The sequence below is a fragment of the Hemitrygon akajei genome, chromosome 15 (genome assembly GCF_048418815.1).
Source record: "Hemitrygon akajei chromosome 15, sHemAka1.3, whole genome shotgun sequence".
Lineage (NCBI taxonomy): Eukaryota > Metazoa > Chordata > Chondrichthyes > Myliobatiformes > Dasyatidae > Hemitrygon > Hemitrygon akajei.
The window spans coordinates 4628930-4656543 of NC_133138.1; the positions used below are offsets into that span (position 1 = coordinate 4628930).

A 27614-nucleotide genomic window follows, 5' to 3' on the forward strand; every position below is an offset into this window, starting at 1 on the left:
AGATGCAAAGGAACACCCTAAACGTTAACTTGCAGGTAGAATTGATGGTGAGGAAGGCAAATTCAATGTTAGCATTCATTTCAAGAAGTCTAGAATACAAGAGCAGGGATGTGATGCTGAGGCTTTATAAGGCACTGGTGAGGCCTCACCTTGAGTGTTATGAACAGTTCCTGAGCTCCTCATCTAAGAAAAGACGTGTTGGCAAGGATGATTCCGGGAATGAAAGGGTTATCATACGAGGAACGTTTGATGGTCCTGGGTTTGTACTTGCTGGAATTTAGAAGAATTATGGGGGAATCTCATTGAAACCTTTCGACTGTTGAAAGGCCTAGATAGAGTAGATGTGGAAAGGATGTATCCCATGCTGGGGGAGATGCAGAGAAATCCCTTTAGCCAGAGGATGATGAATTTGTGGAATTTGTTACTGCTGTCAGCTGTGGGGGGCCAGGTCCTTGGGTGTTTTTAAGGCAGAGCTTGATAGATTCTTGATTGGATATGGCATCAAAGGTTATGGAGAGAAGGCCTGGGAGTGGTGTTGAGGAGGGGGGGGGGAAAGGATCAGCCATGATGGAATAGTGGGGCAGACTCGATGGACCAAATGGTCTAATTCTGCTCCTGTGTCTTATGGTCTCTCAATCCAGACGATAGAATTCTGAGGTAATTCAAATGAGAGCAGGTGGGATCCTGTATTAACTTTTCAAAACAGAGGATACCAAGAGATGGAATTTTTTTTTGAGCTGCTACAATCCTCGTGCATGTACTCCCATGATAATGGAGTTGAAGGAGCTAGTATATTTCCTTCAAACACAATTGCTGTTCAAGATTTGGGTAGATTACCTTGTTTATATTACATCTCTGCACTGATGCGATTGGGCTGAGTCTGTGCAGTAATATAAATGCCACAGCACTACGACTGCAGAGTGCTTGTCTGTCATATCTGATGATGGGAGTTAGATTTGTGCTTTTCTTGGATAATGTGAACCGCACAAAGTTACCTGTGCCAGAGAGTTGTTAAGTGAGCTCCCCCAGAATGGACGTGACAAGCCCCTTCATCAGAGATGCTAGCCCTTCCTGGACACCCCTACACCCACAAACTAACTGTAAAACTATGTAACATGGTCAGTGTACCTCCCAGACTTCCCATGCCTGAAATGTATAACTTTTAGTGATTACTTAAGTTTTTGGTGAGTTCCAGCTGGTGCTGCTTGCAAAAATATCAGGAGCCATCTTTGAGTCTTTTGTAAAATTGAAATAATTTGGGTTGTAAATTCTCAAAAGGGGTAAGAGTTAATTGATTGTCCTAGCAGTTCCTGGGAATCCCCAAGATAGACCAAAAATGAACAAATGAAAAAGAAGAAAAAAACACTAAGAACCCAAGGTGGTTGTATACAAAACTAGCTCAGACTATAAAAAGATAACATTCCAGTGATAACAATTAACCTATAAAATACAAACACAAGGAAATCTGCAGATGCTGGAAATTCATACAACACACACAAAATGCTGGTGGAACACAGCAGGCCAGGCAGCATCTATAGGGAGAAGCTGCCTGGCCTGCTGTATTCCACCAGCATTTTGTGTGTGTTGTTGAACCTATAAAATAGCCAGGTTCAAGAAGTATAACACCTGCAGGAAAAACTAAGAAACTTCTAGAGAAAAAAACAGAAGCAGCTATGCAACAATTACTGGAAAATTACCTGTATATAGAAGATAATATAAAAATAGAAGCAAGTAGGTATCTTTGTATAATATCAGAGGGTATGCTTTTAAAGTGAGAGGGGGTAATTGAAAAGGAGATGTGAGGAAAGTTTTTCTACGTGGAGAGTGGCAGGTGGCTGGAATGCACTGCCTGGGGTGGTGGTGGTGGAGGCAGAAACATTAGAGACTTGAGGTACATTAGGCTTCGAAGAGACATTTAGACAGGCACATGAATGTGAGGACAATAAAGGACCTGGACATTGTGTAAGCAGAAGGGATTAGTTTAGTTGGCTGTTTGATTACTAATTTAATTGGTTTGGCACAACATTGTGGGCCGAAAGGTCTGTTCCAGTGCTGTACTGTTCTACGTTCAAAGCATAGGAAAGATGAAGCTATGAAAAATATAACAATTTTACACTTTAATCCAACACCTCCTGGTGATAGGGCCTCCTCAGTGTCTGTCAATCATCAATCATACCCAAGAGTCAGAATCACAGAAACAGGCTATCCATATGAAGCATTATTCTGCCTAGTCTCATCACCCAGACCATCACACTCCATACCCTTCCCATCCATGTACTTATCCAAGCTTCTCTTAAATGTTGAAATCAGCCCACATCCGCCACTTCCGCTGGCGGCTTATTCCACTCTCTCACCACCTGAGTAAAGAAGTTCTTTTGAATTCTTCCCTGTAACTCTATCCATTTCTATGTTTTTTTTTCATTAAGGGAACAACCTCCCTTAAAGCCAGTCCCTCATTAGTTGTGTCCTGGTGTCTACTTGAAACACCTAGGAATGCCTATCAGTCAAATTGGTTCTGCACTTCTGCAGGGTGAGGTGGTTGTGATCTAAGCTGTTGTATGTAGGAATGGTTAAAAATTCCTCCCTGTCGTCGTGCAAGTCTGATCAGCAGCTACAGGAAATGTTTGTTGAGGTTATTGTTGCTAAAGGAGGCTCTAGCCATTATTAAATACAAGGGTTCGCATACTTTTTCCAGCCTGAACTGTGAATGATTAAACAATGTGTTCAATAAAGACATAAAGTACAGTTGTTTGTGTACTATTAGTTTAGGCAGATAATGCTTGTCTATTATTGTGACTTGGATGAAGATCAGACCACATTTTATGAGTAATTAATGCTGAAAAGAAAGTAATTTCAAAGGGTTCCAATCTTTTTCTTGCAACTGTGTACACTGAAACATACAGTGAAGTGCTTTGTTTCTGTCCGAGGATGTGCTGGGGCAGCCCACAAATGACACCATGCTCTGACGCCAACATAGCATGCCCACAGCTTACTATCCCTGATCTGTATGTTCTTGGAGTGTGGGAGAAAACTGAAGCACCTGGAAGAAACCCATGCAGTCACAGGGAGAACTCCTTACAGACAATGGCAGAATTGAACCTGGATTGCTTGTGCTGTACAGTGTTACACAACAACTGTACCATGGTGCTGCCTTGTATGACATGATGGTTTGTGTAAGGTAGGGATAAGCTGTTCTCTTTAGCTGATGGTACAAGAGCCAGAAAGCTCTGAGGCTCTGGTCAAGAGATAATGGGGTGGGTGGGAGGTAAAAGAAATAGTGGGGCTTCCTTGAATTTTAAGGGCAACATGGTAGAGTAATGGTTAGTGTAACACATTACAACAGCAGCTGTATGATTGTGGTTCAATTCCTGCCACTGTCTGCAAAGGGTTTGCGTTAGTATGGGTTCCTCTTGCTTTCCAAAGACATACTGGTCGGGATTAGTGAGTTGTGGGCATTCTGTGTTGGCACTGGAAGCGTGGTGACACTTGTGGGCTGCCCCCAACACATCCTTGATGCAAACAACACGTTTCATTGTACATGTGATAAATAAAGCTAATCTTTTCTAATGAATTCGCGGCAAGCTTGCAGGGCTGACGATGCAGAACTAGGCTAACAGGACTGCTGTATGTATTAGTGGTATGAATAAGGTGTCCTTCTGTGCCATGTTTGATGCCTCTGGTATAAAAGAAAAGAATTTGACATTAGTTTCCTCAGAGCCTTGTAGATTTTTTGGTATCTTCTTCCCACAGTGCTCAGTTGCTGAGTATATTCAGGGAAGAGGTACAGAAGCCTCAGGACCCACAGTACCGGGTTCAAGAACAGTTATTACTCTTTAATCATCAGGCTCTTGAACCAGCGTATAGAACTTCACTCACCTTGACACTGAACCTATGGACTTACTTTCAAGGACTCTGCAACTCATTTTCTCAATATTATTTATTACTTATTTGACTATTATTTGGGTGGTGGGGTGGAGATGCATCTCTACCAAAGGAAGTGTAAGGCACTCCTTCCTTCCACTAGCCCACATGTCACCCTTATTCAAGGTGTAGCACCTGCTTAGCCCCTAACCAGGGTCATATGAAGCCATGGGAGCACATGGCAGTTGTACGAGCAGCCGGTGCAGATCACAAGTCCTGGTTATGCTACCACTGACACCAGGCAGACAATCTCTGAAGAGTATTGGTAATGTCTGGGGTCACCCATCGTGTAAAGACACTGCCCAGAAGAAGGAAATGGCAAACCACTTCTGTAGAAAAAATGCCAAGAACAATCATGGTCAGGACCATGATAGCCCACATCATATGACACGGCACATAATGAATGAATAAACCTATTATTATTATTTTGCTTTTTTGTATTTGCAGAGTTTGTTGTCTTTTGCACGCTGATTTTGTCCAACTTTGAATATGGTTTTTCATAGATTTTAGTGTTTTTCATTTGTTTTATTGTGAATGCCCATAAGAAAATGAATCTCAGGATAGTATTTGGTGACATATATGTACTTTGATAATGAATTAAATTTGGGCTTTGATCTTATGTAAAAGCAAGATGAGGTACGATTGATTATGGTCTTGATGGTGGAGCAGATGTGAAGGGCCAAGTAACTACCTGGTATTGCTATTGATCATAGTATTACTGATCAATAATTCAAATCCAAGTTCTTGTTTAATTTTCTCTTAACCTTGGAGAATAAAGGTGCTGGCTCCAGTTATAGTCTTATGCTGGTCACAGTTTTCCCAATCTTGTGCCATCAGAGCTGAGGTGCTGAGTAAATTACCCCTGAAAACCAACCAATAGCAAATGTTTGGGAGTAATTTCCCAGTAAGCTTCAACTATGAAATAACAGTGCACATAGCACAGTGCAGACCCTTTAGCCCACAACGTTGTGCTCACCTAATCATTATGTCCCTAGCCAGAGTAGAACATCGAATAGGTTTATATATGTATGTGACCTATATAAACCTACTCTGTGATCAAACTAATCCTTCCCTCCTACATAGCCCATTTTCCTTTCATCCATGTGCATGTCTGAGTCTTTTAATGTTCCTATTGTATTAGTCTCTGCCACCACTGGGAGGATATTTCAAACACCTACCACTGTCTTTTTTTAAAAAAAAATACACCTATCTCTTACATGTCCCTTAAACTTTTCTCCACTCATCTTAAATTCATGTCCTGTGATATTGGTCATTGCCACCTTGGGAAAAGGTTGTTGGCAGTGCAGTCTGTCTGTTCCTCTTGTATTCCTTTTACCCATTTCACAGTGAGAGGGGAGACATATCAAGCAGCTTGCTGATTGGCAATGTTAAAAGTCTTTTGCTTTGCTTTTTCCAAGCTCTGCGCCTGGAGAGTCAGCACCAAAAAGGAGCAGCTTCAGTCAGGGGCACTGGCCTAGAATCAGCGAGTCCCCAAAGCCATGAATGAGATCCTGGAACCCTGAAGACACAGTTGTCTTCCAGGCTGTGTCCTTGGGATATCAAAAAATGGCCGGTCTTGAGGTCCTGAGAGCGGACCCCATTGTGCAAAGAACCAAAGTTAATGTAACTCCAAGTCAGGGTCAGACGAACCCCCCACACCCTGAAAAGGGGAAAGAAAGGGATATTCAAAGTAGAAATAAAGATGCAAGCAAAGAAGTTGCTGTTTAGTGCCATCTTAACTTTGCCCCACCTTAAACTAATTAACCTACTAACCCATATGCCTTTGAAATGTGGGAGGAAACCAGAGAATTTGGAGGAAAAATGCAGTCATAAGCAGAGCGTACAGACTCCTTACAGACAGTAGCAGGATTTGAGTGTAGGTCACTGGCACTGTAAAGCACTGCACTCGCCGCTACACTTCTTTGCCACCCAGAATAATGCTGGAGAGTTGCATAGTAATCCATATCCTTGAGTACATCTTTATAAATCTGTGTGAGGGTTATAATTATATTTTGCTGAAATGCTGCACCTTGCTTCCAATGTGCTTACTGCAGATGTAAAGCTAATCTACAGTACAAATGAGGAAACATTTTGAACTGGGTCACCTTGGTTCTGGAGCACAGGTCACATTGGAAGACCATGCTTCATCTGGTTGACTCATTGACTGAAATTCAAAGCAGAATGCGCTTTGGATTCAACATGTACAAAACAAGGATTTCTTCCAAACACCTCCCGCAATGAAGCACTACCCTTGACAGTGAAGGTCTACAGTGAAACCCTGAGAAAAATGGGCCATTTTCCATTTGTTTGGAACAACCTCTTGACAAAGCAGACATTGAGAGTAGAATCAGAATCAGGTTCATTATCATTGACATGGTGCGTTGGCCTTCATTAGTCAGGGGAATTGAGTTCAAGTGCAGCGAGATAATATTGCAGCTCTATAAAACCCTGGTTAGACCACACTTGGAATATTGTGTTCAGTTCTGGTCATCTTATTATGGAAGGATGTGGAGGGTTTAGAGAGGGTACAGAGGAGATTTGGCAGGATGCTTCCTGGATTAGAGAGCATGTCTTGTGTATGTAGGTTGAGTGAGGTAGGACTTTACTCTCTGGAATGAAAGAGGATGAGAGGTGACTTGATAGAGGTGTACAAGATAAGAGGCAAAGATTGAGTGGATAGCTAGAGACTTCCTCCTCAGGGTGGAAATAGCTTATACAAGGGGTATAATTTTAAGGTGATTGGAGGGAAAATCTAGGATCATGTCAAGGGTGAGTACGCAGAGAATGGTGGAACAAGGACATCTAAGAAAACCTTATGCGCTTAGATGATAGAAAAATGGGGGGGGGGGGGCTATGTGGGAGGGAGGGGTTAGATTGACCTAAAGTAGATTAAAAGGTCAGCACATTGTTGTGGACTGGAAGGCCTGTACTGTGCTATACTGTTCTATGTCATGAAATTTATTGTCTTGCAATGGCAGTAAGTACACAACATAAAAAGTTACTATAAGATACAAGAAATATTTTAAAAATTAATCAATAGTGCAGAAAGTGAGGTAATGCTCATGGTCCATTCAGAAACGTAATGGCTCTGCAGCCCACTACTTTAATGGTGACCGTTTTCTTCCACCTACCCCAGTCCTACTTGCTTGCATTAGGCCCATTAACCTCTCTGTATTACCTTTTTAAGGTCTATCTAAGTGTCATAGTGATTTTATCTAATTCGTGGGAGTGTTGCACATGTCTTTATTAGGTAAATGTGGAAAAAAATCCCCTCAAAACCCCTTAAACTCATGCTTTTGATATCACTACCATTCTAGGTTCTGATCATCTACCCTATACATGCCTCTTATACAAGTATAAAGGAGAATGAAATATTGTTACTCTGGATCCAAGGCAATAAGATAAAGAACACAGTTTAAATAAAACACACTAAATATAAATACATAAGATAATGTGTGTACTCAGATTGATTGTATATCCATGAAGTAACGCTAGGCACTGGTGGTTGGGGCTATGGAGGGGTGAGTTAATGGGTGGAGGTGTTGATCAGGCTTGATGTTTGGGGAAAGTCAAACAACACACACAAAATGCTGGTGGAACACAGCAGGCCAGGCAGCGTTTTGTGTGTGTTGTTTGAATTTCCAGCATATGCAGATTTCTTCGTGTTTGTTTGGGGAAAGTCAGTGTTTTTGAGTCTGGTGGTGTTGGTGTGGATGCTCCTGATGGGAGTGGGACAAAAGCCATGAGTAGGGTGGTTGGGATCCTTCATGATGTTAACTGGCTCTTTTCCAGCACCTTTTTGTACACACTAGACAGAAAAATGGTTCGGCACAGCTAAGAAGGGCCAGAAGGCCTGTTTCTGTGCTGTAATGTTCTATGGTTCTAGGTCCTTGATGGCGGGTAGGCTGGTGCCGGTGATGCATTGGGCAGTTACTCTATCCTACTGACTTCCCAAACTCCATCTGCCAATGCTCGCCTAATTTTCCATCTGACCTGCTATCACCTTCAATAAATTCTTCAATATCCACATTGCCATCAGCTTCTGTGTCGTATGCAGGCTTAACTTTTCACACCTCCTGAGTTCACATCAAAGTTATTAATACATGTCACAAACAGTAAGGATCTGCACCTCACATCTGACTTCTAATCAGAACACTACTTCACTATTTTTTACTCTTTTTGTGCTACTTATTTAATTTTTATATATTGTAATTCATAATATTTTTCTGTATTGTACTGTACTGCTGCCATAAAACAACAAATTTCATGACATACGTCAATGATAATAAACTTGATTCTGAGAAAAGCATCCCTTGCCAACACCCATTGCCTCCTATCACTAAACCAGTTTTGAATCCAATCAGCTAACTTGGCCCTTTAATTCTGGATAGCCTTTCATGTGGATCTTGTCATGTACTTTACAATGTCTACCATCCTACACTAAACAACCACCTTTGTTCTCAACAAAAGGATCAGGCAAGTTAGTATGACAGGGTTTACTCTCACCAAGCCATCAAACCCTGCTTTTCCAAATACATTTGTAGAGCAAAGATACAGCCTAACGTCTTTTCAGGCCATGACGTGTCGCCACACTTCCAGTGTCAACGGAGCATGCCCACAACTCACTAAACCTAACCCCATACTTCTTTGGAATGTGGGAGGGAAGCAAAGCACCCAGAAAACATACGTGGTCATGAGGAGAACATGCAAGCTGCTTACAGATGGCAGCGAGAATCGAACCTCAATAGTTGGTAGTGTAAAGTGTTGTACCATCTGGTACTCTGCCGTGCCACCCTGATAAGATGAATATACAGTCAAGGCAGAAATTTTGGCTTAATTGTAGTGTTCCCATGTGCCTGCCCCTTTTATTCATACACTGGTAGAGATGAGATGGTGTGTTTGGAGTTTGGGGGGGTGGGGAACGTCTTGTAAAGTGCCTGTAGTTTATCCTGCAGATGGTAAAGAAAGATTTGTTTTAGTTGTCATATGTACCTAAAGTTGGTCCTGTAGATGGTAGCCGTGGTGGCTGAAGGACTGAATGTTTGCTATAGGGTCCAGTGTTGTGACATAGTATTTAGTGCCATCTAGTGATGCGTAAATGACATAAAGCTGTATTTTCCCTGCTTGCACCACTGTTCATCTTTAACAACCTTTTTCAACATTATTCTGTGTACAAGTGGCTCAATTGACTTTAAAATGAAGGGATTTTAGGATTGTTTGCTTGGGTCTTCATCGAACAGTATGGAAATAATCCCAGTACTTCACCACATCCATGCTGACAATCAGCTATTGAATTGACTTTATTACTTACATTCTTCACATACATGAGGAGTAAACATTTTTTCTGTTAAGTCTCTGTCTAAATGTGAAATTTATAGTAATTTGTAATAAATAGTATGTACAACAGGACAGTCAATATAACATAGAAATACAGTTGTGTCAGCATGAATTAATCATTCTGATGGCCTGGTGGAAGAAGCTGTTCTGAAGCCTGTAGGTCCCGGCTTTTATGCTGTGGTACCGCTTCCTGGATGGTAGCAGCTGGAACAGTTTGTGGTTGGGGTGACTCAGGCCCTTTTTACACACCTGTCTTTATAAATGTCCTGAATAGTGGGAAGTTCACATCTACAATTGGTCTGGTCTGTCCGCACCACTCTCTGCAGTCCTGGGATTGAGGGAGGTACAGTTCCCACACCAGGCAGTGATGCAGCCAGTCAGAAGCTTTTAGGATTTGGGGGCCCATACCAAACTTCTTCAGCCATCTAAGCTGAAAGAGGCACTGTTGTGCTTTTTTCACCACCCAGCCTGTATGTACAGACCACATGAGATCCTTGGTGATGTATTTGCCAAGGAACTTAAAGCTGTTTACCCTCTCAACCTCATCCATCAATGTCAATAGGGGTTAGCTTGTCTTCATTCCTCCTGTAGTCCACAACCAGCTCCTTTGTTTTTGCGACATTGAGGGAGAAGTTGTTTTCTTGACACCACTGTGTCAGGGAGATGACTTCTACTCTGTAGGCCACCTCATTATTGTTTGAGATAAGGCCAATCAATGTAGTGTCGTCAACAAATTTAATTAGCAGATTGGAGCTGTGGGTGGCGACACAGTCACGGGTATACAGAGAGTAAAGGAGGGGGCTTAGTACACAGCCCTGAGGGACTCCTATGTTGAGGGGTAGAGGTGAAGGAGCCCACTCTTACCATCTGCTGGCAATCTGACAGGAAATCCAGGATCCAGCTGCACAAGGCAGGGTGAAGGCAGAGGTCTCTGAGCTTCTTGTCAAGTCTGGAGGGAATAATGTGTTGAATGCTGTACTGTAGTCCAAGGACAGCATTCTCACAGAAGCATCCTTCTTCTCCAGATGTGTAAGCTGTGGCTATTGCATCATCTGTTGATTGGTGGTGTTGATAGACAAATTATAGGGAGTCCAGTATGGCTGGTAGCATACTGCAGATGTAGACCTTGACCAGCCTCTCAAAGCATTTGTTTATTATTGAGGTGAGTGTGACAGAATGCTAGTCATTCAGACATGTTACCTGGGTCTTTTTAGGTGCAGGGACAATGGTGAGTATTTTGAAGCAGGAGGGCACTCTACTCTTGAAGGAGAGAATAAAAATGTCTGTAGACATACCTACCAGTGTGCCACTCACGTCTTGAGTACCCGCCCTGGGATGCCGTCTGGTCCCACAGCCTTGCGACTGTCCACTCATTGAAACATCTGCGTAACTCAGCCTCAGAGATGACCAAAGTGCAGGTCGCTTCAGCAGCTCTGTGTTGAGGATATCAAACCGAACATAAAAAAGGATTTAGTTTATCTGGGAGAGAGGCAGATATGTTGGCTGCACCACTGCGTTTAGCTTAGAGGTCTGCGATGGTGTACAGACCTTGTCATAAGCTGCGTGTGTTGTTGGTGGAGAGTTGTGTCTGGATCTTGTCTTTGTATTGTTATTTTGCTGCCTTGATGATTTTGTGCAGATCGTAGCTGCATTTCTTGAGGTCCTGTTGGTTACCGGCAATGTAAGCTCTGTGTCACACAGTAAGTGCTGCTCGCACAGAACTGTTGATCCAGGGTTTCTGTTTGGATAGACCCTGACCAATTTCTGGGAGACAACATGCTCAATGCACTTCCGGATGAAGTTGGTGATCCCTTCCGTGAGCTCGGAGACATCCTCTTCGTGAAAGGCTTTCCAGTTGACGTCATCAAAGCAGTCCTGTAGCATGGAGACTGATTGGTTGGACCAACAGAGGATGGTTTTAACTGTGGCTGTCTCTTCTTTCAGCTTCTGCTTGTATGTTGGCAGAAGCAGGATGGAGGAGTGATCCGATTTTCCAAATGTCAGATGGAGGAGCACTTTGTAAGCATTGCGGAAGGAAGATTAGCAGTGGTCGAGTATGCTGTCTCCCCATGTGCTCACCTGGATGTGTTGACAAAACTTCAGTGAGACTTTAGACAGTGACTCTCTATTAAAGTCACTGGTGACAGTGAAGGCAGCCTCTGGGTGTGCAGTCTCCACGGTGCTGATGATCTCGTACAGTTCCTTGAGAGCCAGGTCCGTATCAACCTGTGGCAGAATATACACAGCTGTGATAATAACAGCTGTGAGCTCCCTCGGTAGCCAAAAAGGTCTACACAGAAGCACAAGATATTCAGATCCAGGGAACAAAAGGATTTGAGGGCATGCACATTCTGGGGGTTGTACCGAGCATTATTGACCAGGAAGCATGCCCCACCTCCCTTACTCTTTCCAGAGAGGTTTTTTGACCTGTCTGCCCAGAACAGGGAGAACCCAGAGGGCTCAATAGCATCATCTGGAATCTCCTCTGTCAGCCGGGCCTCCACGAAGCACAAAATGTTACATTCCTTTCTTTCCCGCTGATAGGAGATTCTGGCTGTCAGTTTGCACAGCTTGTTGTCCAAGAACTGAACATTAGCCAGTAGAATGCTAGAGAGCAGCTCCCTTGGTACCAGTCAGTACAAATCTGACTGGCCAGCACTTGGTCCACAGCCTTAGTGCCTTGGCAATGCCAGAGCTTATACAAATTGTTAAATGGTGTCAGAGTACCTACCTCCACCAACCCCTCAGGCAGAAATTGCCAGATTCTGGCTACCCTTTAGAATAATGTTCTTTCTCTGATATCCACTAGTCCCTTATCCCTGAAAACTAAAATGGATATTTGCTCTGGGAGTAAAGTTCAAAGTACATTTATTATCAAAGTGTGTATACCATACACAACCTTGAGATTCATCTTCTTGCAAAATAAACAATAGAATCCACAAGAAATGCCATACCACAAAGGCAATCATACATCCAGTGTACGAAAATGTAAGAATAAATTGTGCAAACAATTTAAAAAAAAAAACAGCGAGCAATCGTCGGCATGTGGACTGCAGAGTCCCTGAAAGCAAGTCCACTGCCACGGATCCAGTTCAGCACTGCAATTAGTCCAGGAGCCCAGTGGCAGCAGGACTTAGCTGCAGAACCAGGTTCAGCACTGAGATAAGTGAAGCTGGTCCAGCAGCTTGATTACAGCAGGCCACAGCCACAGAGCCAGGTTCAGCGCTGAGGTGAGTGCTAATGGCCGCAGGCCGCTACTGCGGATTCGCCCTCTCTTTTCCCCTCATAATTTTGTGAACTGCTGTCAGATGTTTCTCTATGTGGATTTAATGTTGCACTGTGCAACTTTAGTTCTCTGCATAGATAATCCAACGTCTGAAAATACATTGCTATTGTGCACAAAAAATGCATGCTTGGCATTTAAAAGTAGGCAACATGTTCCAATGAAGGGAAATTGAGTCAAAACAATCTTGATTTCAATGTCAGATTGCATGAGTCCATCACTATAGGGAAAACAACTACTCTTCCATAGTGTATTCAATATTGTAATGAAGGAAAGATGGCATCTGCGTATGGCGAAGATTTCTGAACCATCAATTCACTAGGTAACTAGATCATTTGTTTCACAATGAGAAATTTTTATATATTTATTTTATATTTTAAATATTTTTTTATACATACACACTATGTATAGTTGAAACAGTGCTGTAGATCAAAGTAATCTGGAGGAACAGCAGCTCCACTTGTCTGGGATCATTGCAGTCTTCAGGGGCTTGGTATTCAGTTTTCTCTCTGCAGATGGATGTTCCCTTTTCATAAATATGAGATTCTGCAGATTCTGGAAATCCAAAGCAACACACAAAATGCTGGAGGAACTCAATAAGTCAGGCAGCATCTATGGACAGGAAAAAAGTTTGAGCCCAAAACCCTCCCAACAGGTTTGGAAAAGGAGGGGGGAGAAGTCAGAGCCATTCTGGACAAAATGTTCAGAAACAAAGATTTTGGCATCTGTTCTTTCCTTTCCAGTTCTGATGAAAGGTCTCAGCCCAAAGTGTTGATCATTTATTCCCTCCATAGATGCTGCCTGACCTGTTGAGTTCCTCCAGCATTTAGTCTGTGATGTCCCAAATTTCCCTTTGTTCCTTTTTCTTTTATAGAACATACAGCACAGGAACAGGCCATGTTGTGCCAAACCAGCTAAAAAGCAAATCAAAAACACCCAAGCACTAATCCCTCCTACCTACACACTGTCCATATCCCTCTATCTTCCTTAAATCCATGTGTCTATCTAAATGTCTCTTAAAAGCTTCTAATGTATTTGCCTTTACCACCATACCAGGCAGCGCATTCCAGGCATCCATCATTCTCTAGTGCCTTTAACACCATCCAGCCCAAGATCTTAAGGCACAAACTAATGGAGATGGGAGTAGACTCTCACATGGTGGATTGGATAGTGGACTACTTGACAGATAGACCTCAGTATGTGCGGTTGGGAGACTGTAGGTCTGACACGGTGGTCAGCAGCACAGGGGCGCCGCAGGGAACCGTACTCTCTCCGGTCCTGTTCACCCTGTACACATCAGACTTCCAATATAACTCGGAGTCCTGCCATGTGCAGAAGTTCGCTGATGACACGGCCATAGTGGGGTGTGTCAGGAATGGACAGGAGGAGGAGTATAGGAAACTGATACAGGACTTTGTGATATGGTGCAACTCAAACTACCTGCGTCTCAATATCACCAAGACCAAGGAGATGGTGGTGGACTTTAGGAGATCTAGGCCTCATATGGAGCCAGTGATCATTAATGGAGAATGTGTGGAGCAGGTTAAGACCTACAAGTATCTGGGAGTACAGTTAGACGAGAAGCTAGACTGGACTGCCAACACAGATGCCTTGTGCAGGAAGGCACAGAGGCGACTGTACTTCCTAAGAAGGTTGGCGTCATTCAATGTCTGTGGTGAGATGCTGAAGATGTTCTATAGGTCAGTTGTGGAGAGCGCCCTCTTCTTTGTGGTGGCGTGTTGGGGAGGAAGCATTAAGAAGAGGGACGCCTCACGTCTTAATAAGCTGGTAAGGAAGGCGGGCTCTGTCGTGGGCAAAGTACTGGAGAGTTTAACATCGGTAGCTGAGCGAAGGGCGCTGAGTAGGCTACAGTCAATTATGGATAACTCTGAACATCCTCTACATAGCACCATCCAGAGACAGAGAAGCAGTTTCAGCGACAGGTTACTATCGATGCAATGCTCCTCAGACAGGATGAAGAGGTCAATACTCCCCAATGCCATTAGGCTTTACAATTCTACCGCCAGGACTTAAGAACTTTTTAAAAGCTATTATTAATGCTTTTGAGATAGTGATTTAGATGCATATCATATTTTTTTTACTGAGTTAAGTATTGTATGTAATTAGTTTTGCTACAACAAGTGTATGGGACATTGGAAAAAAGTTGGAATTTCCCCATGGGGATGAATAAAGTATCTATCTATCTATCTATCTATCTATCTTGTGTGGAGGAGAAAAAAAACTTACCCCTCACATCCCCTTTGAACTTACCCCTCTCGTCTTCAATGCATTCCTATTTCAACCCTGGGAAACAAGATTCAGCCTGCCTAATCTATCTATGCCTCTCATAATCTTATAAACCTCTGTCAGATCTCCCCTCAGTCTCCATTGCTCCAGACAAAGCAACCCAAGTTTATCTAGTCTATCATGATAGCACATAGTCTGTAAGCCAGGCAGCATCCTGGTAAACCTCTTCTGCAGCCTCTCCAAAGCTTCAACATCCTTCCTACAGGGGGGCAGCCAGGACTGTAAGCAATACTCCAGATGCAGCAGACCCAAAGTTTTATAAAGTTATCTCATAACCTCTTGACTTTTTGAACTCAGTGCCTTGACTAATAAAAGCAAACATTCCATAAGCTGCCTTTATCACCTTATCAACCAGTGGAGCAACCTTGTCTCCTTGCATTTTGCCCTACCAAGGTGTAACACCTCACATTTATCTGGGTTAAGCTTCATCTGCCATTTCTCTGCCCACATCTGCAACTGATCTATGTCACGCCATATTCTTTACCAGTCTTCTTCCCATGTACAACTCTAATCTTGGTATCATTCGCAAATTTACTAACCCACCATCTACATTTTCATCCAAGTCAGTTATACTGTATGCAATTATCACAAACAGCAAAGATCCCTGCAGAACTCCACTTATTAGAGACACCCAGCTTGAATAAATCTCTTCAACAACTACCCTCTGTTTTCTATATGTGAGCCAGTTCTGAATCCAAACAGCCAATTCACTACAGACCCTGTGCATCTTAATCTTCTGGATTAGCCTCCCATGAGGGACTTGTCAAATGCCTTACTAAAATCCATGTAGCCAGCATCCACTGCCCTACCCTCATCAATCTCTGTTGTCATCTTGTCAAAAAATATCTGTTGGTAAGACATGACCTGACATGCATCAAGCCACGCTGGCTCTCCCTAATTAGGCCATGGGTTTCCAAATGCACATATATCCTATCCCGAAGAATTTTCTCCAGCAGTCTCCCTACATCTAACATTGGAACTTTAAAGTGACTGCAACCTTAATCTTATTTTCCATTACTTTCAGAGCTATGAACTTGAAAGGTTGACTGTGGCTCTGTTAGTTTGTGGCTGCTTTTGATTCACTTCCAGCATCTGCACTTTGGTTTACAAGTAATGACATTGCTTTAGCAATAGGTGGCACCATGCATCTTTAATATGCAAATGTTTTGTGTGGATGAGCTTTGCATGTTTTACATGAAGCTGCACTGAAGACCGTTTACATGTTACTATTTTAGACTTCAAGTATTTAGGCCTTCAAGATTGATTAATGTAATTTCCAGTGCACAAGTGTAAAGGAAATCAAAATAATTGTTACTCCAGATCCAATGCAGCACAAAGAAAATACAATGATAATGAACATGATAATAAAAATCCCAATTATAAATACATAAGATAGTTTATAAAATTGCGTGTATGTGCAGTAAATACAATGGTGCTAGGTACAGGAGATAATGAAAACTACCAACAGCTTCTGGCCATCTTTAGTCTAATGAAGATTATCTATAAATTACAAAAAGTTGCAAAAAAGAAGGAACAATAAGGTTGGATTCATAGACCTCACAGAAATTTGACAGTGGAGGGGAAAAAGGTACAAGCAGTCCCCGGGTTACGAACACGTTCCATTGCTGAGCCTGTCTTTAAGTCGGATTTGTACGTAAGTCGGAACAGGTACATCCGGTATTATTTAGCGTCAGTTAGTCAAACGTTTGTCTTAGTATATAGTACATATTTTACATTTCTATGCATATAAAACACTTAAGAAAAGTATGTACTGTATTTCAATAATTAAACCACTGCGTTGCTTAGTAATAATTGTAGCTTTCATCGGGGCAGGGCCTTTCACATGCTCCATTATTCTCACTTTATCCTTTGTGTTTATGTTCTGATCGTTGACAGACTGTAGCCTAACGCTTTTCCAATGACTGATGGTGTTTCACCTCTTTCCGATCGCTTTATTATTTCCACCTTATTTTTAGTCGTGATTGTTTTCTGTCAGTGGAACAGAAACACTGCGTATTCAGCAGCAGCCATGGGTGGCGGGTTCTGAGCACCCCCGGGTCCTAAAGTCCACCCACACTGAGACAGGTTAAATGGGACAAGTGCTGACTCAAATACACTAAAACATCTTAAACATAATAATACAGTACTGTAGATAATAATAATACCGTAATAATAAAAGTAACTACATATGGTTGCATCAAGGGAGGCTTGTACAGAGCTTTTCTTTTTCTCATCATAAATGGCCTTGTAGCAGCTGAGGTGCTCGGTAACTGCACGGTAAACTTTGGTGAACCTCTCTGTATTAGGATCTTGCTCCTCTAACTTTGCCATCCCTACTTCGATGAGATGAAAGGCTTCAGCTAACTTTTTCGTCAAAAACCTTTTCGGTTCTGGAGTTCCTAGGTCACAGTCTTCTTCCTCAAACGCTATAACGTTAGCCTATCCTTCGAGACCTTATGCCCTACTGCACTTTTTACCTCTTTTGAAATGTAAGTCCTTCAGGCATTTTTTTCCAAAATAAGCCAGTCTTATCTACATTAAATATTTGGTCTGGCAAATAACCTTCCTCCTCAATTTTTTTAAACATTTCAGGAAAATTACTCACAGCACTTACATTGGCACTCTCTGCTTCACCCTGCACTTGAATATTATGTAAATTTGCCCTCACTTTGAAATGATTGAACCAACCCCTACTCGCAACAAATTCTTCATCACAGGCACCTTCACATGCTGTACGTGCAGCTTTTAAATCACTGAAAAGGCTTTGAACCTCTTCTTGCAGTAAAGTAAGGCTAATAGGAATATTACGCTGATTTTGATCTAACCAAATTATCAGTAGCCAATCCATTTCAATAATCAAACCACTGCGTTGCTTAGTAATAATTGTAGCTTTCATCCGGGCAGGGCCTTTCACATGTTCCATTATTCTCGCTTTATCCTTTAAAATTGTTGACCGACTAACCTAACGCTTTTCCAATGACCGATGGCATTTCACCTCTTTCCGATCGCTTTATTATTTGCACCTTATTTTCAGCCGTGGTTGTTTTCCTTTTCTTTGATGCATCACCAGCACTTGCATCGGATTTACGCTTTGGGGATGTTACAAGGGTAAATGAGAGAAAATTTTGAGCCAAATACAAAGTTACACACTCAGCACAGTGTTAACGGCAACGTGATCCAACTTAAAATGGCAGGATGACGTTCACCTTGCATGAGGCACGAACCGCTGAAGCAGCGCAATTTTTCATGAGCACACAATGTAGTGCATGCGTTCGTTACTACGAACCATTGTATTTAACTCTGATTTTCAATAGAATAGGCTTTGTGGCAGGCCGTTTGTAAGCACGAGTTGTTCGTAAGTCGGGTGTTCGTGACTCGGGGACTGCCTGTATTCCTGAAATGTTGAGTGTGTCTCTTCAGGCTCTTGTACCTCCTGTCATGGTAGTAATGAGAAGAGGGCATGTTCTATGTGGTGGGTGTCCATAATGTTATTTTTGAGGCACAACAAATTTTACATTGTACAAGACAAAGAAAAGAAATCTGATTCTGACATTATTGGGCAACATGTCAAAGGTTTTGTTTTACCTCAGCGGAGATGATTTCAATTTTGACACGATTTCCAGTTGTGCAAGAGGACTACTAAAGTGGTTTTGCAGTTTCCTGATTTTGCTTCCCTTTGTCATTTGTCCTGTTTTTAAAAAGTGTGTCTGTGCACAGGTTTCTGCAGATGGTTCTGCAATTGTAAATCTAAATTTGCAAATAACGACAGCACAAAAGATCGTTATTTATCTTTTCACCAGTTTATTTCTTCGAGCTGAGCTGGTGAGTGAATTTGGTCCCGACATCAGGGGAGAAGCGTTCTCATCCCTCTGGCGGTTCAAACAAGTTCACTGTTCGCCTTCCAGAACTGTTAGAATTTATGAGGCCACCGATAGAAAAGAACAATCAGTTTGATAAACATTCCAGCCACTTTAATTAAAAAAGGAATGTCCTACCTGGTTTGTTGGAGCCAAAACTTAATTACAAAGATAAGAACATCCACCAATTTATTCTTTAATTAAGAAAGGAACGTCCTGTCTAATTTCCATCAGGTACCGCCTTCTGTCGAAACCAAAAGGTGTGAAAAATCAGGAGACATCTTATATGAACATCCGTGTGAACTTTAACTCTTATCTTGCTCCAAAGAAGCAGCAGTGAGACATTCCTCAAACACAGTGCAGTCACCCACAAAATACACAGATGTAGTCGGTACTTATCCCATTATTTACAGGAATCTGAGAATCCCTTAAACTTTATCACAATCTGACAATTTTAGTACAACCAGACATTTGCATGTTGCCCAAGTCTGAGCTACAAAATACCAGAGGTGGTTCATGAGAATGATTCTGGGAACGAGATTGTTAATGTATGAGAAGCGTTTGATGGTTCTAGGCCTGTACTCACTGGAATCTAGATGAATGAAGGAGGATCTCAATGAAACCTATCGAATATTGAAAAGCCTAGATAGAATGGACATGGAGAGGATGTTTCTTATAGTGGAAGAGTCTAGGACCAGAGGGCACAGCCTCACTATTGAGTAACGTCCACTTAGAACAGATGAGGAATTTCTTTAGCCAGAGGGTGGTGAATCTGTGGAATTAATTGCCAGAGACAGTTGTGGAAACCAAGTTATTGGATAGATTTATAGTGGATGTTGATAGGTCCTTGATTAGTCAGGAAAATGGGATTGAGGGGGATAATAAATAAGTCATGATGGAATGGTGGAACAGCTCAATGGTCTGAATAGTCTGCTCATGGTTTTGTATATCTTGCAAAATATAGCATGGACTAGTTGGGCTGAATGGCCAGTTCCTGCACTGTCATGCTGTATAGTTATATCGTGCCTATACTAGTTTAAGAAAACTGGAGAAATAGCTGTCTAAATATTATCTGTAATCGTCCTTCACCATGTTATGGTGTAATTGATGTATGATGTACCTTATCTCCATGCTATGATGTAATTTATCTCTTGAGGTGATTGGAGGAAAGTTTAGCTGAGACCTCAGAAGTCTTTTTATAAACGTGTGTGTACTGTACATGTACAGTAGTGATGTTTAAGACACTCTTATATAGGCAGATGGATGAAAGAAAAGCCAATGGGGAGAGTTTGTATTTACCAGTAACACATATTATGGATAGGTAGAGGTTATGTGGCAAAAGTTGAAGCCAGGATTGTTCAGAACAAATACTTAAATTTCAGGAATAATCAACACATCTTAAAATTAACGGAATGATTACACACAAAATGCTGTAGGAACTCAGCAGGTCAGAGAAAAAAAAGTTCACCTTTTGTCCTCAACCCAAAACGTCGACTGTTTATTCCTCTTCATAGATGCTGCCTGATCTGCTGAGTTCCTCCAGCATTTTGTGTGTGTTGCTCTGGATTTCCAGCATCCGCAGAATCTCTTGTGAATGACTGAGAATATTAGTGAAGATTAAGCCATGACTACACAGATCTAATTTTATCTCTCTTTTCAATTCAGCTTCACGAGCGGGTGAAAAGAAAACTACAGGCTGATGGCTCTCCTTTGAATGGAGATCAGCAAAACGGATTTGTAGATGGCAGCTATTCGGGGACCAAGAAGCTCCGACTGAATGGAGAAGATGCATCAGGGCTCCTAATGGTTAATGGGTCATCTAATGGCATGCCACCGATGTCTCCACTCCACCAAAGGGACAAAGCATCTGCCATTGGGGATGGCATCCAAGGCATTGCTAATCATCCTCTAGGTCTGGACACCTTGAAGAAGGAATGTCTTCCAGATTCCAGTGTACAGATAAATGGGAACTGTGATGGTGTTGATGGTTTCACTCTCATTAAAGAGCTTAAGCAAGAGCCTGTACTGGATTTAGCTTGTATGAACCCATCAGGCACCTCTCTCTCCCAGAACAACATGTTCCCCGACATTAATTTGAATGAACAGGAATGGCAGGAATTGTTTGACGAATTGAACCGTTCTGTGCCAGATCAAGATATTCAGGACCTTTTCAATGAGGATTTTGAGGAGAAGAAGGATATTGAACCTGCTTCATCTGATCAGAACTCTCTGTCGGACAACATCATTATCAAAACGGAGTTTTCTCCCTCTTCATTTGAGCATGAACAGACAGAATCTCCACAAGCCAGACCCTCTCCGTCAGGGCCTTCATTTACAAGTGTGTCTTTGGCATCTGTGAATACGGCTCCGTCAGTGTCCCAGGCTGTACAGTCTGCTGCAGGCCCCACTCCGGTTTGTGCGAGGCCTGTGTCTAGCGTTCTGTTGCCTGGCAACCCGGGACTGTCTGTGGAGCGGTCTCATGCCCAGCAGCTCCAGCAGATGGCCGCTAATCAGAAGCAGAGAGCTCAGCTCATGCAGAAACAACAGGCACAACACTCCTCACCCAGCCAGGTTCCGAACTGGTCAGCAGCGCCCACTCAGAGTCCTTTAAGTGGGCCCTTCAGCCTCGACAAGCCCAGCAGCCCCTCCATATACCAGCAGGACTTCAATCCAAAACTCTCAATGGCCAGCATGCCGCCAAAGAGCTCTGCAAAAGCTGCCGGTAACTACCTTCAGCCGAACCGCGTTGGTATGCTGAGTCAACCACCCAACAACTTGGGCCAGAACTCGGCAAGCAGTCAGGTTCCTCTGCTGAGCTATGCTAACACTAAACGGTTGACTCATTTTGAGCTGTCCGACAGTCAGAGGGCTGTGGCAGCAAACCAGAACAAAACGGCGATGTTTGCATACATGCGGCAGCAACAGCAGCAGGTTTCCCACCTCAGCGATGAGCAGAAGAGAATGCTGGTGATGAAGCAGAAAGAGCTGCCACAGGCTGGCATGTCATACCGGCCCCATCTTCAGCACAATCAGGTAAGGTGTCGATCTTCATTCCTGCTGTAAGATGACCTTTGAAGTCTTGCTTAGACTATAAGACATTAGAGCAGAATTAGACCATTGATCCCATTGAGTCTATTCTGCCATCTCAGCATGGCTGATTTACTCCTGCCTTCTTCCTGTAACCGTTGACACCCATTTCTAATCAAGAACCTACATCCTCTGCTTTAAATATACTCAATGACTTGATCTCCACAGCCATCTGTGCAACGAATTCCACAGATCCATATCTGTACAGCCTAGTGACATCTCCCTCATTCCCATTCCGACATGTCAGTCCTTGGCCTCCCCTACTGCCAAGATGAGGCCACTCTCAGGTTGGAGGAACAACACCTCATATTCTGTCTGGGCAGCCTCCAACCTGATGGCATGACCATCAGTTTTATCAATTACTGTTAATTTCTCACCCCCTCAACCTCTTTTTAAAAGGTTTCAAAGGTACATTTAATGTCAGAGAAATGTACATCCTGAAATCTTCGCAAACCGTCCATGACAACAGAGGAGTGCCCCAAAGAATGAATTGACAGTTAAATGCTAAAACCCTAAAGTAACCCCCCAGCTCCCTTCCCTCCCACGCATAAGCGGCAGCAAGCAATGATCCCCCTCCCCCACCAGCAAAAAAAAGCATTGGTACCTGCCGCTGAGCGCTAAAGTGTGAGCAAAGCAACAGTAAAGGCACAGACACAGACCGGTATTCGACATACCACAGGCTCTCTCTCCCTAATAAGGGAGAAAGAGATGTCTCTGTTTCACAGTGAGAGGGGAGGCATAACAAACAACTCAGTGGCATATGATGTTAAAAGTCCATTGCATTGCTTTTTGTGAGCTCTGTGCCCAAAGATCGCTGCTCTCTGGACACACAGCCAAAGATCTTCCAGCTCTCACGACACACCGGTCTGTCGGGACACCGACCTTTGATCCGTCCGTCTCCAGAGCCCCAAGATCCTAGGCCTCCAAAGGCAAGCCAAACTCTTAGGCTGAGCCCTTGGCATGTCAGATAATGGCCAGTCGTGACACCCTGAGAGCGGGTCCCATTCCCGCAAAGAACTGAAGTTAGCGTGTAACTCCAGGTCAGGGTCTTCAAAGGAACCCTGAAAGGGAAAAATATAGATATTGAAGATGGAAATAAAGCTGTTTCTGAAGATGCAAGCAAAGGAGTTGGCATTTAGCGCCATCTTGACTAAGATTTGCCCTCCAGACTATTCCCCATCTATTTTTTCTATTCGCCATCTAGTTCCCCTCTCACCTCTACTCTTCTCACCTACCAATCACCTCCCTCTGGTGCCCCTTCTCCTTCCCTTTCTGCCATGGTCCATTGTCCACTCCTATCAGATTCTTTCTTCATCCTTTTACCTCTTCCACCTATCACCTCCCGAGTTCTTAATTCATCTGTCACCTGCCAGCTTGTACTTCTGCACTCACTCCCCCCCCCCCCCCCCCCCCCCACCAAAACCTCCTTATTCTGGCTTCTGTCCCCTTTTCCAAACCTGATGAAGGGTCTCGGCCCGAAATGTTGATTATTTCTCTTCATAGATGGTGCCTGAATTTCAGATTTCCACTAACGTGTGTGTGTGTGTGTGTGTGTGTGTGTGTGTCTGTCTGTTTGCAAGTTCCATTACCAGGTGTGGTGAATGAAATACACTTGTCTAAAACAAAAGTACCATTCACTACCCACCCTCACTTCCCTTGTTTACAGACTTTAATAAGATTTATGGCATCTTTTCTTTTGTCTCTTTATTGTCCTGCTATATCGGTGAATATACAGCCATACAGCCCAGGAACAGACCATTTGATCACAATGTTGTGCCAATCTAATTACGTGACAGACAGACAGACACACAGACATACTTTATTGATCCCGAGGGAAATTGGGTTTCGTTACAGCCGCACCAACCAAGAATAGTGAAGAAATATAGACAATAGACACTAGGTGCAGGAGTAGGCCATTCGGCCCTTCTAGCCAGCACCGCCATTCACTGTGATCATAGCTGATCATACACAATCAGTACCCTGTTCCTGCCCTCTCCCCATATCCCTTGACCCCGCTATCTATAAGAGCTCTATCTAACTCTCTCTTGAATGCATCCAGAGACTTGGCCTCCACTGGCTTCTGGGGCAGAGCATTCCACATATCCACCACTCTCTGGGTGAAAAAGTTTTTCCGCATCTCTGTTCTAAATGGCCTACCCCTTATTCTTAAACTGTGGCCTCTAGTTCTGGACTCGCCCATCAGCGGGAACATGCTTCCTGCCTCCAGTGTGTCCAATCCCTTAATAATCTTATATGTTTCAATCAGATCCCTTTTCATTCTTCTAAATTCCAGTGTATACAAGCCCAGTCGCTCCAATCTTACAACATATGACAGTCCCCGCCATTCCGGGAATTAACCTTGTGAACCTACGCTGCACTCCTTCAATAGCAAGAATGTCTTTCCTCAAATTTGGAGACCAAAACTGCACACAATACTCTAGGTGGGATCTCACCAGGGCCCTGTACAGCTGCAGAAGGACCTCTTTACTCCTATACTCAATTCCTCTTGTTATAAAAGCCAGCATGCCATTAGCTTTCTTCACTGCCTGCTGTACCCGCATGCTTGCTTTCATTGACTGATGTACAAGAACACCTAGATCTCGTTGTACTTCCCCTTTTCCTAACTTGACTCCATTTAGATAGTAATCTGCCTTCCTGTTCTTGCCACCAAAGTGGATAACCTCACGTTTATCCACATTAAACTGCATCTGTCATACATTTGCCCACTCACCCAACCTGTCCAAGTCACCCTGCATTCTCATAACATCCTCCTGACATTTCACACTGCCACCCAGCTTTGTGTCATCAGCAAATTTGCTAATGTTACTTTTAATCCCTTCATCTAAATCATTAATGTATATTGTAAACAGCTGCGGTCCCAGCACCGAACCTTGCGGTACCCCACTGGTCACAGCCTGCCATTCCGAAAGGGACCCGTTAATCGCTACTCTTTGTTTCCTGTCAGCCAGCCAATTTTCAATCCATGTCAGTACTCTGCCCCCAATACCATGTGCCCTAATTTTGCCCACTAATCTCCTATGTGGGACTTTATCAAAAGCTTTCTGGAAGTCCAGGTACACTACATCCACTGGCTCTCCCTTGTCCATTTTCATAGTTACATCCTCAAAAAAACTCCAGAAGATTAGTCAAGCATGATTTTCCCTTCATAAATCCATGCTGACTTGGACTGATCCTTCTACTGCTATCCAAATGTGTCGTAATTTCCTCTTTTATAATTGACTCCAGCATCTTTCCCACCACTGACGTCAGGCTAACCGGTCTATAATTCCCTGTTTTCTCTCTCCCTCCCTTCTTGAAAAGTGGGACAACATTAGCCACCCTCCAATCAGCAGGAACTGTTCCTGAATCTATTGAACATTGGAAAATGATTACCAATGCGTCCATGATTTCTAGAGCTAACTCTTTAAGTACCCTGGGATGCAGACCATCAGGTCCCGGGGACTTATCAGCCTTCAGACTCAACAGTCTATCCAACACCGTTTCTTGCCTAATATAAATTTCCTTCAGTTCATCCTTTACCCTATATATAGCAATATAAAACCATAAATAATTAAATAATAAGTTAATCATGATCATGAGTAATCATAAACACGAGATTCTGCTGATGCGGGATATTTAGCTTTTACTGATGCGGCCAGACTTGCTGAGTTCCTCCAGCATTTTGTGTGTCTGAGGCCCCTGCTGATCAGGATTGATCAGGGTCAAACATGGATGTTGCACCCTAGCTGTCTAGATACGCAAAACCAGGGCAGTTCAATATGGAGAGCAAGCTGTTGCCCATACAGCAAGCTCCCCTCTCCATGCATCCGATGAACCCAAAGGAACAACAGAGACTAATACAGTTTGGCACCAGCAATATCATAGAAGCATTGAACTTAACCTAGGACTGTGTTCGGGACTCCAGTCTGGATATTTCCCTTGGGTTTACTCCTGAAACCTTCCCTATGATTTGAGATCAGAGTTGTGTTTCTCCTAAATAAGCTGAAAACCACAGCTGAAGAGCTCCGTCTGCCAAAGTGACTTGTTTTTATGACGCCAGTAACCCACTTTGTCCGTGATCCTGTCAGTAGAAATGGTTCCACCAGGCCCAGTAGCTAAGCCACGTGTGAAGGCCAGGAGCTGGACTCAGTTATCAGAGGCTATTAAAAGCGCACACCATTGGGAGCATTTAATAAGTACCGTAGATTCCGGATTTTAAGCCGCTACCTTTTTCCCACATTTTGAACAGCTTTGAACTTTGCGGCCTTTAAAACGGAGCGGTTAATACATGATTTTTTTCATGCCGCCTCGTAAACATTTTGCCTCATAACAGTAGACCAATAAAATTGATGAGTAGTTCACAGAGGTCCAATGAAATTGTACGATAAATCAAGCGCACTTTCACAATTAAATTATTGTAAATCAGTCATTTGTACTCACCCTCATCAACATGGAAAACACTCGAAGAAAAGCATTGTGCTGCCTTTATGGCAGTTACTTAGTTTATAATATTTTCGCTTAGTAATTCATTTTCTAGTTAAAGTTAGAAGAGTTTTAACTATATTTGTTTTCTGTACTACATCGCGGGATGCTATGACGTCACACCCGGTTTCGCCGCGTCTTGTGGGAAAAATGCCGTTTGCGATAAAACGGGACGGAGGGAGGGAGCGCATTACGTGCGGCTTTGGATCTGAGCGAACGCTGCTTTTAAGTTAAAGGCGATCAATAACTTTTCCTGGTAGGCTGCAGTATATATATTTTTTACCAGTCGTTAGGAGATATTGGAATGTTGTTCAGTAAAGAAGTATACGCAACGTATATTTAAAAGTAGCCGCGTTACGGGCACGGTTCGAAAAAAAGCATTTGCAATATGTATTTGTTTTTGTTACCATATGGATTTAATTAAAAGTTAAAAAATCCTCACGTGTAATATCTTTCTGTGTAAATATCTCATATTACAACGTGGGACACCTGCGGCGGAAAATCCGGTGCAGCCTAAAATCCGGTGCGGCCTGTACAATTAAAAAATTGATTTTATTTCTAAAATTAGAGCCAGCGGCTTTTAATCAGGTGCACTCTGTAGTCCGGAATCTACGGTAGTAAGAGCTTATCCCCTTTACCACCCTCATAATAATGAGCCATTTTCAGTGTGTTACATTAGTTATCAAATGCCCAACAAAACTAATTGTATTTACCTGCACAATATCCATATTCCTCCAATTTCTGCATCTCCATTTGCCGATCTAAGAGATTTTCGAATGGCTCTATTGTATTTGCCTCCATTACCCAGTACGGTGCATTCCAGGCACCCACCACTTTCTGATGTTAAAAAAAAAACTTGCCTCTCACATCGCCTTTGAACTTGACCCCTCTCACCTTAAATGTGTGTCCTTTGATATTGAACATACTAACCCTGGGTAAAAAAAAAGTGTCTCTTAAATGTCCCTAATGTATCTGCCTTGACCACCACCCTTGGCAAGGTATTCCACACATCCACCACTCTGTGTAAAAACCTACCTCTGACCCTCTTTCTTGACTCACCCATGGAAGCATGGTCTCTACATCCACTCTATCTGGGCCATTCAGTATTCGATAGGTTTCAATTGCATCCCCCTTCTTTCCCACCCACCTCCATACTAAACTCTTTCATTCCAACTGTTTCCTGTTATGAGGAACAGAAATGGGTAGGCCCCTTGGCCATGACCTGTGATATATTGAAATTGTAGCTGATCTGAACTGATCTCACAACATTTATAGAGTCATAGAACATTACAGCACAGAAACAGGCCCTTTGGCTCATCTAGTCCGTGCTGAATTATTAT

General features: G+C 42.9%; 1 protein-coding gene across 1 annotated transcript in view; it reads left to right on the forward strand.

Moving 5' to 3' along the window:
- Window positions 1-27614, forward strand: part of maml1 (mastermind-like transcriptional coactivator 1) — an 85164-nt gene that overhangs the window by 35733 nt on the left and 21817 nt on the right. Inside the window, exon 2 of the mRNA XM_073067082.1 lies at window positions 20371-21738. Coding sequence (XP_072923183.1) covers window positions 20371-21738 — 1368 coding nt within the window. The remainder of the gene's footprint in view (window positions 1-20370; window positions 21739-27614) is intronic.